Here is a 12,621-nt window from a genome sequence, read left to right on the forward strand (position 1 = left end):
TCTTTTATTCCCTTTGCTCATTTGCTCATGATGTTGTTTCTTAAATTCCACATGAGTGACATCATACATGTATTTGTCTTTCTCTGACTTATTTCACTTAGCATAATCACTCTCTAGCTCCATCCATGTTGCTGCAAATGGCAAGATTTCACTCTTTTTTATAGATGAGTAATATTCCATTGTGCATATATATACCACATCGTCTTTATCCATTCATCAGTTGATAAACACTTTGCATTTGACTTTTTTTTAATTTTAAAAATTTTTTATTATTTATTCGACAGAGAGATAGAGAACACAAGTACACAGAGCAGCAGGCAGAGGGAAAGGGAGAAGCAGGCTGAGCAGGGAGTTGATCCCAGGGCCCTGTGGGACTTGATCCCAGGACCCTGGGATCATGACCTGAGCCAAAGGCAGATGCTTAACTGAGCCACCCAGGCGCCCCGACTGTCCTTTTAAAGTTAAAAATATGCTTTATTTTATGACCCAACAATTCCATTCTTAGGCATTTACCAAGAGAAATAAAAACAGATGTCCACAAAAAGACTTGTACAAACTGTATATAGTAGCTTTATTCATAGCAGTCAAAAAAATGGAAACAAGCCAAATCTCTATTAATAGACAAATGGATAAACAAACTGTGGCACAGTAATACAATGGAACATATTCAGCAATAAAAAAGAATTAATTACTGATAAACATAATTAAATGGGCAAATCTCAAAAACACTGATCCAAAAAAAAGACACAGAAGAATCAGCAAAAACTAAATCGGTGGCAAATCAGAAGAGTCATCGCATAAGCGGGATGAGTCTAACTGGAAGGGCATACAAGGGAACTTTTTCAGATTATGAAAATGTTCTGTATCTTGAGAATGAGGTTACGTAAATTTGTCAAGCTCATCTGAGAATACATTTTAGATCTGTGTATTTCATTGGTTGTAAATTTTACATTAACAAAAATCGAAATGGGTAACCCAAACTACAAAGATGTCAATGTACTAAAATTCTTGTAATTCTAGAAGTGGCCAGGAAAGAATAGACTTAAGTCCTATATCTGTAAATTTAGTCAGGCCGTAATACTGAGCACCTGTGCACACTGTACCTGACAGAATTACTGAATAGAATAAAACCAGAATATAAGCCCATTTCGTCCATTTTTTACTACATAAGACATAATGATGAGAAAAATAAACACTCACATCTATAGTAATATTGAGAAAAGCAAAAATTTCTCATCAATACCTGAACCAAAATTAGGTTTCCCTATGATACAAAACTGGGCTACCAGGAATGAAAATAATTAGAATTTATTTAATAGCATATCGTCTTATACTAAGGTGAAAAACAATACTTGCTGAAAGCCTCCAAACCTATCCTCTGTGCATTCGTCTGATACTATAAAACCCATTCATTCTGCCAGACACTGTTCTAAACCTAACTCATTTAATTTTAACAACTGAGGATACACCTGGGTGGCCCAGTCAGTTAAACATCTGCCTTCGGCTCAGGTGCCAATCTCAGGGTCCTGGCATCGAGCCCCACCATCAGGCTCCCTGCTGAGTGGGGAGTCTCCTTCTCTCTCTCATTCTCCCTCTATGCATTCCTTCTCTCAAATAAATAAATAAAATCTTAATAATAATAATAATTTTAACAACTCAATGAGATAGATACTATTATCATCCCCATTTTACTGATAAACAAACTGAGGCAGAAAGGGGACAAATACTTAACCAGGTCATACCCAGACAGAGTCAGGCTCAAATCTCAAGCAGTCTGGCATCAGGGCCCAAGTTCATAACCACTACACTATAAAACAGCCTTCGATCTGCTTTTCTAAAATGTTTCTTAAGTAGCTCTTTTCTGCCTGTGCAACACAATTTTAGTCCTACAATATACTGCAAGGCCCATATACCTAACTTATTCCTGACTTTTCTAGCAAAATATCTAAATCAATTTTCCTCCAAATATATCCTAGAAGTAGTAACTTATAAGGAAACTCAAAAGAATTTTTTTAAATACACTTTTTTTTTTTTTAATGAAGAACAAACAGAGAAAAGTCCTGACAGTGACAGTGTAATTTCAGAATTCTTTTGTACTGAACTAAGATTCATAACTGCTTTAGATCAAATGAGATGAAAATTTGAATTTTTTTGGTACATTGGTGTCCAAGTCAGATGATTTTTACTTGTACAGTTTTTAATTGCATATGATTATCTTTACCACTGATCTAATATAGTTCAATTCATCAGTATTTATTGGGCCCCCAATACTAAAAAGCACTTCACAGAACACTATGGAGGTCAACTGATACATATAAGAGACTGCCTCTACTTTCAAGGAATTTTCTAGCACAGCATTTCTCATATTAAACCAGGATATATTAACAACCTAAGTTCTACCAAATTCCTGATTTCTACATTCCAGGGTGAGAAGAAGTATGTGGTAGTAATGTAGTAGTACCTCACTGTGGTCTGCTGAACCCAAAGTCACAGTGATTTTTTCCTATTAGTTTTGTAATTTTAGCTCATATGTAGGCCTATGATCCAGTCTGAGTTAATTTTTGTATATGGTGCCATGTAACAGTAGAGGTTCATTATATTGCACATAGATGTCCAATTGTTCCAGCATGATCTGTTGAAAAGATTGAGACCAGTGCATTTTAATGTAATAGAGCACAAGAAGTTCATTGATACAGTTTCAGATTCTATACTGCAACTAATCTAAGAAATTACAACTAACTGAAAAGGGTATTAAAGTACCTCTCTCTTTTTAAACTATATATCAGTGTGACTGGATAGTCTTCATATATTCAAAACAACACATCACAACAGACTAAATGCAGAAATAGAAATGAGAATCCAGCTGTCTTTAATAATCCAGACATTAAAGAAATTTGTAAAAAATGTAATACAATGCCAATCTTAACTAATTTTTTAAGAAAGGTTATTTTTCATAAAGTATTTAATTTGTACTAGCATGTAATGGGGCTTTTTAAAAAAAAGATTTTATTCATTTATTCATAAGAGACACACAGAAAGAGAAAGGAAAGGCAGAGAGAGAAGCAAGCTCCCTGTGGAGCAAGAAGTCTGATGTGGGACTTGATCCCAAGACCCTGGGATCACGACCCAAGTGGAAGGCAGACATTTAACCAACTGAGCCACCCAGGTGCCTCAGAATGGGTTTATTACTGTTATTTTTAATGAAGTAATAAATTAATACTTAAAAATTTTTTCTCAGTTCTAATTTCAAATAGTAAATACCAATAGATATAACCCACAAAAATTAAAGCACTTCAGTGTCCTCAATAATTTTTAAGAGTGCAAAGGACTAGACCAACACCAAACTGCCACCATCTCTCCTCAATCACTAAATTACCCTTAGAATAGCTAGAGTAATAGATCTAAATGCAAACTGGGGGTGCCTGAATGGCTCAGTTGGTTAAACATCTAACTTCTACTCATGTCATTATCTCAGAGTCCTGGGATGGAGCAACACATTATGGGGGAGTCTGCTTTTCCCTCTCCACCCTGCTCATGCACATGCTTGCGCACGCTCTCAACTAAATAAATAAATCTTTACAAATATTAAAAAGAAAATAAATGCAAATCTGATCAGGTCAAACTTCTGTTTAAGTCCTTTCAACTGCATACTGCTCTTCACAGCATCAAGGCTAAGATGACCCACAAATTCTGCATGATCAAGCTTCCCAGTCTTTCCTAGCTCCATTCTCCTTCTTTGAAATAATAGTCTTTTTACAGTAGAGTCCTTAAATGCACCAAGCTCCACCTGTTCCCAGGGTCTTTGCATTGCTTCTTCCTTAGACCTGAAATGTTTCCCCCTCCTCCCTTTTGCCTAGTTCATTCCTACTCATCCTCAAGACCTTAACTCAAAACTTTATTACCTGATCTTCCTTATTCCCACCCTTGGATTAGATCGGGTTCCTCTTTTATACATTCTTTTGGCTCGCTGCACATTTCTCTCATAGAATTTTTCAGTTGGGAGTTTATACTCTGGGGATTATGTGATTTCACAGAAATAATTATACATAAAACTATCAAATAAAATTTTGCCTATGTGTCATATGCATTTTTCTAAGATCAATAGTTTATTGGGTTCTCAACAGTTCTCTTCAAATTCTCAAAGGAGTCCATGACCCCTGTGTAGTGAAGAACCAACCTTACCTAAAGACAGGTCTGGCCTCTGCCTTTGGCTATTGGGAGGTAGTATACTGGCCTCTGGAACTTCTTACCTAAGAGGAGTGTCTTTCTTTGCCTGAGGACTTTGGCCATTGGACAAATGTGATTTATAGTGGAGGCTTTGAGCCATACATTATCAGTTCCAATCCTGAGAGGAAATGGGAGAAAGCATTAGTGTGACCTACAGAAGGGGCTAGATATACTAACAGTCAGCCAGGCAGGCAGTTTGTAATTGTGCCCAAAAAATACTCTAGACACCAAAGATTTTGGTAAATTTCCCTAGTTGGCAATACCCTTTGTGTACTGTCATATACTGTGGCCAGGTCATGAATCCATTGGGAGATGATGACGGGAAGTTTTATATTTGGTCTCTTGAGAATCTACCCATGTGTCTCTTTCTTTTGGCTAATTTTAACCTACACTCTCGCCCTGTAATAACATTTTTAAGTATAATAGCTTTCACTGAGTCTGTGAGTCCTTTCTAGTGAATTATCAAACATGAATGTGGGTCATGGGGGCTCCTAGATTTGCAATTGGTGTCTGAAATGAAGACAGTCTTATAGTGACTGTTCTCTTAGACTTTGCAGTTTGGCTAAACTTATTGCAACCCCAATAAGATTAAAAAACCACAGGTTAGTCCATGAGTTCCTGGAGAGCAGAAACTGTACCAATATGACATGTAACAAAAATGTAAGTATTTGAAATAAATTGATACTGTTAGGATAGCAAAATTCTCTAACAACAATAGCAAAAATATTAATGATGATGAAGATGATAACAACAGTAGCCATTTACTGCACGCCTTTACTTAGTCCCCATGTACAGATGAGGAACATAAGGATGAGAATGAAATGACTTGCTCAAGATCATACTACTGACAAAGACAGTGTGTAAGCCCTGATTTAACTAATGTTAAAGCCTATGCACTCTCATATACTGTTATCTCCCAAGACAAGCAAATGAAGTTTAATATTGTGTTTTACAAAGGACAAACAAATACCTAGCATTATCACCACTAAAATGGTATTATTAAGGAACAACTGTTAGCACAGTTCAGGAATGCAGACTACTTAACTTTCTCTCTTTTGACTAAGACTATAGTCATAAGCACTCTGATGCTTGCTTACAGCTTGCGTTTGAAATTCTTCTAAGTAGAATATGAACTACATAGGTTAAAAACAAAGAAAAAGCTAAGCTACGTATCACAATTAAATGCTAAACACAAACTGCAAATGCCTGAGGTGGACAGATAACATTTCTGCCAAGAAAATCACCATATATAGTCCCCTAATCTGTAAGCTATGGGCATCAAGCTCTTTCTTACATTTTTCTCTACAAATGTTCTATTCTCTCTATAGATTTCTCTCACAACCTAGAATTGTCCTAATAGCTCTAAGAAAGGCTAAAGGGAACTAGAATCTGTCAGTTTATGCAACACCAGCTGGACTGTTTCAAGCTGAATATTGTACTCAAGGTCTTAAAAGGCCTTGAAATTAGACCTGTTAATTAAGAGAGAAACAAACACAGATCTTACCCCAAAATATATAGAGGAGTACAGTAACCAGGAGACACTCTGAATTAGAGCACTTTTTATTTTTAATAATCGTAAAAAAAACACAAGAAGGTGTTCAGGTAACTGGTTGTAATTAATTGGCTTTATGTAGGTCCAGAGCAAACGTTACATAATAAATGCTACTGGCTGAAATTACTTTAAAATTCACTATCATACTTGTACTAGATACGAAAACCAACAGTCAAGTTGTGCTATATCAATTCTGGCAAACCAATCACAGTAATAAAAATGTCTGAAGAGTGGATCAGTCTGGGTATACATTAAAAATGAATCATTAAAGGAGTACTGAGTCATGTGAAATACAAGCAATATGAAGGAGAGAAAGTGAACATAAGTAAAGCATAGGAAAGAAGGAGGACACACTCATGAATCAGACACACACTAATGCCCGCAAATAACCCACAGAGACAGAGAAAGTACCTGGAAAGCTGTGAGTGCGCCAGTCCCTGGGTTATACAGGCATCGCAGCGAAGGCATGCTGTCCGCCAGGCTGGAGCAGCCCAGCCACAGAGACCTGGGCATAGAGCACTGCAGAGAGAGGACAACTATGAGATGGGACAGTATGAGACAGGATGGCACAGATTACAGGAACTTTCAAGGCTTGGCTGAATGCAGTATTCCAGTTGCATGTGGCCTTTACGATAGAAACATATTCAAGAAACATACTACTTACTATTTCTAACCCCGGAGAGAACTTTGAAAGGGGCACAAGTGGCCAAAAGGCAAGGGGAAAGAAAGGAGGTTATAGGCAAAAAACAAAACAAAACAAAACAAATAGTAAAAATCGTTGTCTCTGTTCTTTTATGTATGAGTCTAAAGGAAATCTACTTCTTAATCCAACTAATCAATTCTTTTCCTCTGTGCACCTCAACTCCTCTACCATAAATTCACCACAGGGTGAATTACTGTACAGACTAAAAAGAAAAAGAACACTTCATGATAATTTCATTATTAGGAATGGTAAAGTAGAAAACAAAATACAACAGGAAAGTTGGGGGTTTTTTTAAGAAGGTGGGGAAAAGGGAAAGAGAAAGTATTATACCCCCACAGCAGTTGACAGCAGCCAACTCTGCACAGTTTGCATATGTTTTATGTATCTTGTTAGTCTGCTATTCATTAACCAAAATGCATAGTTACCATAGCAGCTGCCTCTTCCATCTTTCCAGATGGATTGGAGGGTGGGGTGGGGGTGGGGGACAGCCCAAACAGAAGGGAAAACAACAACAAAAAAAGAGAGAGAGAGAGACAAGGACAGAAAAAGAGAAAGAGAAAAAGAGAACCAAAAGTTGCTGGTATTAAAATCTTCTAAATAAAAAGGTACATGTGAGTGTAAATATACATATAATGTATTCAGTAGCAAAAAGGGTAAAAAGGATTTCTAGTAACACTAATTAAACAGTATTAGTGTTATTGCTCCCATAGTCTTAGAAAACACTATCTTTTAGAAGAATTTTTACATTCTTCAAGTTTCTCTAAATGGATTCCAGGCTGAGGTTTGGTCCATCAACAATCTAACAGTACCAAAAAAATTAAATACCTGATCATAGCATATATGAAAACAGCAATACATTGTTTTAAAATATAGCAGTCAATACACATAATATTAAACTTGAAATTGTAGGTCTTAAAATATTAAATATAATCATTGGACTTTTTTATTCTTAAAATATTCTAAATACAGAAATTAATATTAGGAAACAAAATGTGGTATTCATTGGTCACACTCTCTAAAACTGATATAAGGATAGCCTGCTACAAAGGACTCCAAAAAAGTGATCAGGTCTAGATTCTATAATTAATGTTGACTAATGGTTTAGAAAAATCGAGGTTTTTATTCGTGATCATGAATTTAGAATGTAGAGAACTAGGAACTGAAATGCTGGCCTATTGCTTCTTAAGTGCTGAACTCTTTTTCCTGCCTCCATCCATCCCTAGGGTCATCATGTGGAGACATCAGACTTAAAAGAAGGTTATTTGCTAAACAAATCAAAGGATAACACACCAACCACAACAGCTACACTGCTATGACCTAACACAACAATCTCCTAACTTGTTCACTGTTTCCAGTATTTCTTCACCTCAAGCTATAATCCATTTTATGAACAGCAGCTAAATAGAATAATTGTCTTCACCTTACTATCATGTCACCCTCCCCAACAATTCTTAATAGCTCCCTTTAACTAATAAATGAAACCCAAGCACTCTATTGATCTGATCTTGCCCAACTGTCTACATTAACTCACCTCTGTCCTCCCAATTGGCCCTGATGCTCTAGCTCATAACTAACTTGATGTTTTGTTCAAATTCCCATCTTAGTCCCATCCTGTGAACTTATAATTTCCTTCTCCCTTTCACCCTGCCAATGTACATCTCTCATTTATTTCAACTCTCCTTAGAATTATTTATACTAATTTCAGTCTTACCCAGTAGTTCTCAGGAGGAGAGATGCTCATGTTTTCAGAAGGCAAGGGAGAAGAGAATAAGAATCACTGTTTGGGGGCACCTGGGTGGTTCAGTGGGTTAAAGCCTCTGCCTTCAGCTCAGGTCATGATCCCAGGGTCCTGGGATTGAGTTCTGCATCAGGCTCTCTGCTCAACAGGGAGCCTGCTTCCTCCTCTCTCTCTGCCTGCTTCTCTGCCTACTTGTGATCTCTGTCAAATAAATAAATAAAAACCTTAAAAAAAATAAAATCATTAATGTAAAAAGCAACAAGTTGTTAGTGAGTTTCTCTCATGGTTAATGAGAAACACTGCATATTATTAAGCAGTTGGTTAAAGTTCTGCGGATGCCAGGCAGAAGAAAGTCTCATTCTGAAGGTGGGACTGAATGTCGAAAAGTAGGACAGTGAGAAGAAGTGAAAATAAATTAAAAAAGAGAATGAAAATACAGAAGAGAAAAAAGGGAATGGTAGAAAGAAAAAGCAGCAGGCACTAGAGGACGGCTTTGCTTCTTCCCTTCCCTTCAGAAAAGGAAGATGGCTCATGCACTTTTAGCCATACTGAAGACACCTGCATGATCTCTTCCTTTTTATTAAATGTGCATATTTGTATTTGTGAACACTATTTGCTAAATTTTTCGGTATTCCTCTTTGCAATGTTTCATCTCCTTCATTCTATATTGGATCCTGTGTTATTGCTGTAATATGTCCTTGATTATTATGACTTTCTTTACCATTTGTCATTTTAATGCTCTTCCTTACTCATTCATTACTATCCTCCACCAAAAGTCCTAAGAATTTGAAAGGACTTACCTCACCCCCTTAAACTAAAATTTCAAAATGAAATTATAATTAATAATGAGCTACAAACACCCAGGAAAGCCACTAGATATACTGGTATGATTTCCAAAATAGCATTAACTTGCAAACACCACACAGAGGATGCATTTTCGATTATTATAAGACAATTGGTGTGGGTATGAAAAGTGCACTTGGATAGTCAGATCTGCACATTATCATAAGATTTTATATACTATAGCTCAATTTAAAAACCAATTTTCAAATTGGTTTGTATTGTAACAATTAATCTTACCCATACTGGTAAATGCCACTTAAAAACACTGAGGAAAAAAATATAATCACAAAATTAATAAAAAAAGGCTATAACTTCTACTCTACCTCTTTCCCTTCTATACATTTAGGAGCATCCTAAAGGAAGGGGGAAATCAAAAGAAATCTGGGCAAGAAGTAACAGGGTAAAAAGGAGTATCATTTTGGTTACTATTCTTATATATTCTATATATTTCAGGGCCATCCTGATTCATCAATTTCTGACAAAGATCCAAGACTTTTTCTGCCCGGCCATGTTTAATATATAACCCCTTTAAAACCTAGCTTTAAAAAATTGAAAAGCACAAATAGTTTCCTACTTAAAGTTTAGGCTGGAAAATATTTAAATTTCCAAGGTTTTCTCTCTACACTTAAAAAATTTTTTAATTAAAAAAAAAGCAGATTCTAAACTAAACTGCAATCTAGCAACTCTATTCTCATGTTTAAATACTTCTATTAACTGTTAAAGGACTTGTGAATAACCTATTCCTTAAATGTTTCTCCTGCACAATCTCAAAAGCCGTAAGAAAGTCTGGATCACCCATGTGCCTTCATCCTATTTACACAGCACATATCTGTCTTCTCAACTCATTCCCCACTTGACTTCGCTCCAGATAACTCTACTTTGCAAAAATCAAAGAAAGGTGAAGACTATAATAATTTATTACAATTGAAGTTTGTTAGCCAATTGGGTAAGTTCACTAGCTTTTGAGAAGCATAGACACAGCATTTTTTAAAAAATGCTCAAACATGTTTTCTACTAGATGGAAGAATCAGAAAGAGATTGAAATGTTGCAACAAAGGGCCTCCAGTGCTTCAAGAAGAATATGCTATCTAGTCCCCTTCAGGTCCAACAGCACAAATCCATTTTCACAGAGAACAGTGAAAACCTTGGCTCCTCCCCCCTACTTGGCTGCCTGGAGAAAAGTCGCAGTTCCTCTTCAATGATAGAGGGCCCTGCAGGCAAAGGGCTGGCCTCAGCATTTACTACATGAAAGCTGAATGACAAAATCTCCTAAACTCAGGTCCCTGTTGGTCAACTTCTACGAGTAATAGGAGCTATAATAATCAACAATAAAAAGATTGCTGCATTGAGAGTTTGTGTATCCTTAAGCTATGGAATAGAAGAATTCCCTTTTCACTACTCTATCAACTAAAAAGTCAGTCCAAGAGAACTACAGTATTCCACAGGCCATGTAATATATTCAGACTCTACATATACAAATTCAATGATTGCCTCTTAAGAATCCCAATTTAGTTCAATCACTTCAAAAATGAAACTTCACTTATCACATAGGATAGTCATGTCTGCCCAGCCTCATTGCACAAAGTTGTGGTAAAATTAAAATAAGAGTGCAAAAAGAAAAAAATGTAAAGCGATGCCACTACTAAGGCTTCCATGAATGTTGATTGTATTTCAAAACATTCGGGAAGCCATTATGAACTGCAGACCATAGAATTAAATACGTATTGTTCTTTACCAGAAATGGATACACATGGAGTACAAGGAAAGGAGAACCAAAATTTGGCAGGCATAAACTCTGCAAGATCCTTTAAATACCTTATTTCATTAAATGATTATAAACCCTATCAAAGAGTTATTAATATTTTCACTGTAACAGTAGAGTAAACTCAAGTTCAGAAGAGTTACAGTGACTACCTGGCAATAACAGAAGACCCCAATGTGTCTGTCTCCCCTACACTACACCCTAAGACTCACCACTATAAAGACCTGCTCTCAAGTACTCTTTCTTAGCAAGATAAATTAACCAACACAAACAGTAACTGCAAGGAAAATACAGTAACATATGAAACTGTATTTGACAATAGCTGCTATATAAGTTTAATTAAAATTTAGAAAAGTTCAAACATAGGCTTTAATTTTATTGTAGCAATTGTTACTGTATGTAAGTTAATTACATATCTGTCTCCACTACCAGATGGTACTCCTCAGAGATATGAGACATACCTTACTTTTTTTTTTACCTCCAGTATCTGGTCATAGTAGATACTCAATAAAAGTGAGCTTAATGGTAAGAAATCAGAGAGAGCTACATACCAAAAAGAAGGAAGCAATTTTTACTTATGGAATAGGTAAGAATACTGATAAAATAATAATGGATACTTTACTAAGACCAATCTTACCAGACTAGAAGGGCTTACTAGAACAGTACTGGAGAAAGCTCTTTTCACAATTATCTTACTCACCTGCAAAACAACCTATCAAGGTAAACAAGATCCAAAGAGGTCAAGTAAATTAACAAAAGTTGGTAGGCACCTAATAAGCAGTAAAGATGGGATTCAAAACTAGATATTCTGGGTACCTAGGACAGTGCCCCATAAAAATGGCACCTGAAAAGGACCTTATAGGACTTAACAACTAACTATAAGGAAAGAAGAGGATGAGTCAGAAATAACTATGAGTTTTCAAACCTGAATAATGAAGGACGGTGGTAGCACTGATAGACACAGTGGAAGGAAAGTGCGCTAGATAAGTTCAGAAATCATTAATATGATAATATACCCCTAGTACATAAGTAAAAATTTGGCATGAAAGCTTGGATATAAACCTGTAAGGATTATATAGATAAAGGAAATCATTGTATTCTGTGTAAGTTGGAATGTGCTAGGTTAAAAACATTTGCTGTAAAAATGCTAGTGACTTTTTTTAAATAAAATTTGATTCCTCTTCCCTTGTCTCCTTTCCTACTTAAAAAATTCAATTTGACAACCATTAAGTGAATATAGGCTAACTAGGCATCAAGCTGAGTGGTAGAAGTGGTTGCAGTGGCCCAAAACAGGCTTTTGGAGTCCAAGAGGTTTTAAGAAAGGTGTCCCTGAGGGGGAAGAGGCCTGGCATAGAGTTTTAGAGCCCTAGCTGGTGAGAGGAAAAAAATCTGCACAAAAGGGTGGCCTGGCATGGGGTACTGCAGTCCCAGTGGAATGAGGAAGGCTTCCAGAATGGTGGTGAACAGTAAGATGACGAATGTGATCGGGCAGGGCAGTGCAGGAGGGCAAGACAGCTAGGGTTCCCAATGTGAGCAGAAGACACATTCATTGAAAGTGAAAGGATGGATACTGGTCCAGCACTGAGTTTCACATCCACTGAGATAAACAGGGTGGAGGGGCAATGGCCCCAAACAGTGTTTTATACCCAGTAGGAGAGGATCCCGGTGCAAATAGTAGGAAACCAAAGGGGTAAGGAAAGCATCCACATAGAGTATGGAGTGGGAAATGAAGAGCCCTCTACCAGCAATGGGAGATGAGTTATATAGGAGGATGGATCAAACAAGGGGATAGACCA

General features: G+C 36.6%; 1 protein-coding gene across 10 annotated transcripts in view; it reads right to left on the reverse strand.

The window, feature by feature from the left end:
* BTRC (beta-transducin repeat containing E3 ubiquitin protein ligase) overlaps window positions 1-12,621 on the reverse strand; it is a 186,052-nt gene that overhangs the window by 113,386 nt on the left and 60,045 nt on the right. For 6 of the 10 annotated variants that reach the window (XM_059169149.1, XM_059169144.1, XM_059169142.1 and 3 more), the window contains exon 2: window positions 6,191-6,298. The exons of 3 other annotated variants lie outside the window; for them this stretch is intronic. In XM_059169149.1, the coding sequence (XP_059025132.1) occupies window positions 6,191-6,298 (108 nt within the window). Of the gene's footprint in view, window positions 1-4,250; window positions 4,346-6,190; window positions 6,299-12,621 lie in introns of those variants that run through there. One more of the 10 variants, XM_059169146.1, reaches the window with a different exon arrangement.

The sequence above is a fragment of the Mustela lutreola genome, chromosome 4, assembly GCF_030435805.1.
Source record: "Mustela lutreola isolate mMusLut2 chromosome 4, mMusLut2.pri, whole genome shotgun sequence".
In the NCBI taxonomy this organism is placed as follows: domain Eukaryota; kingdom Metazoa; phylum Chordata; class Mammalia; order Carnivora; family Mustelidae; genus Mustela; species Mustela lutreola.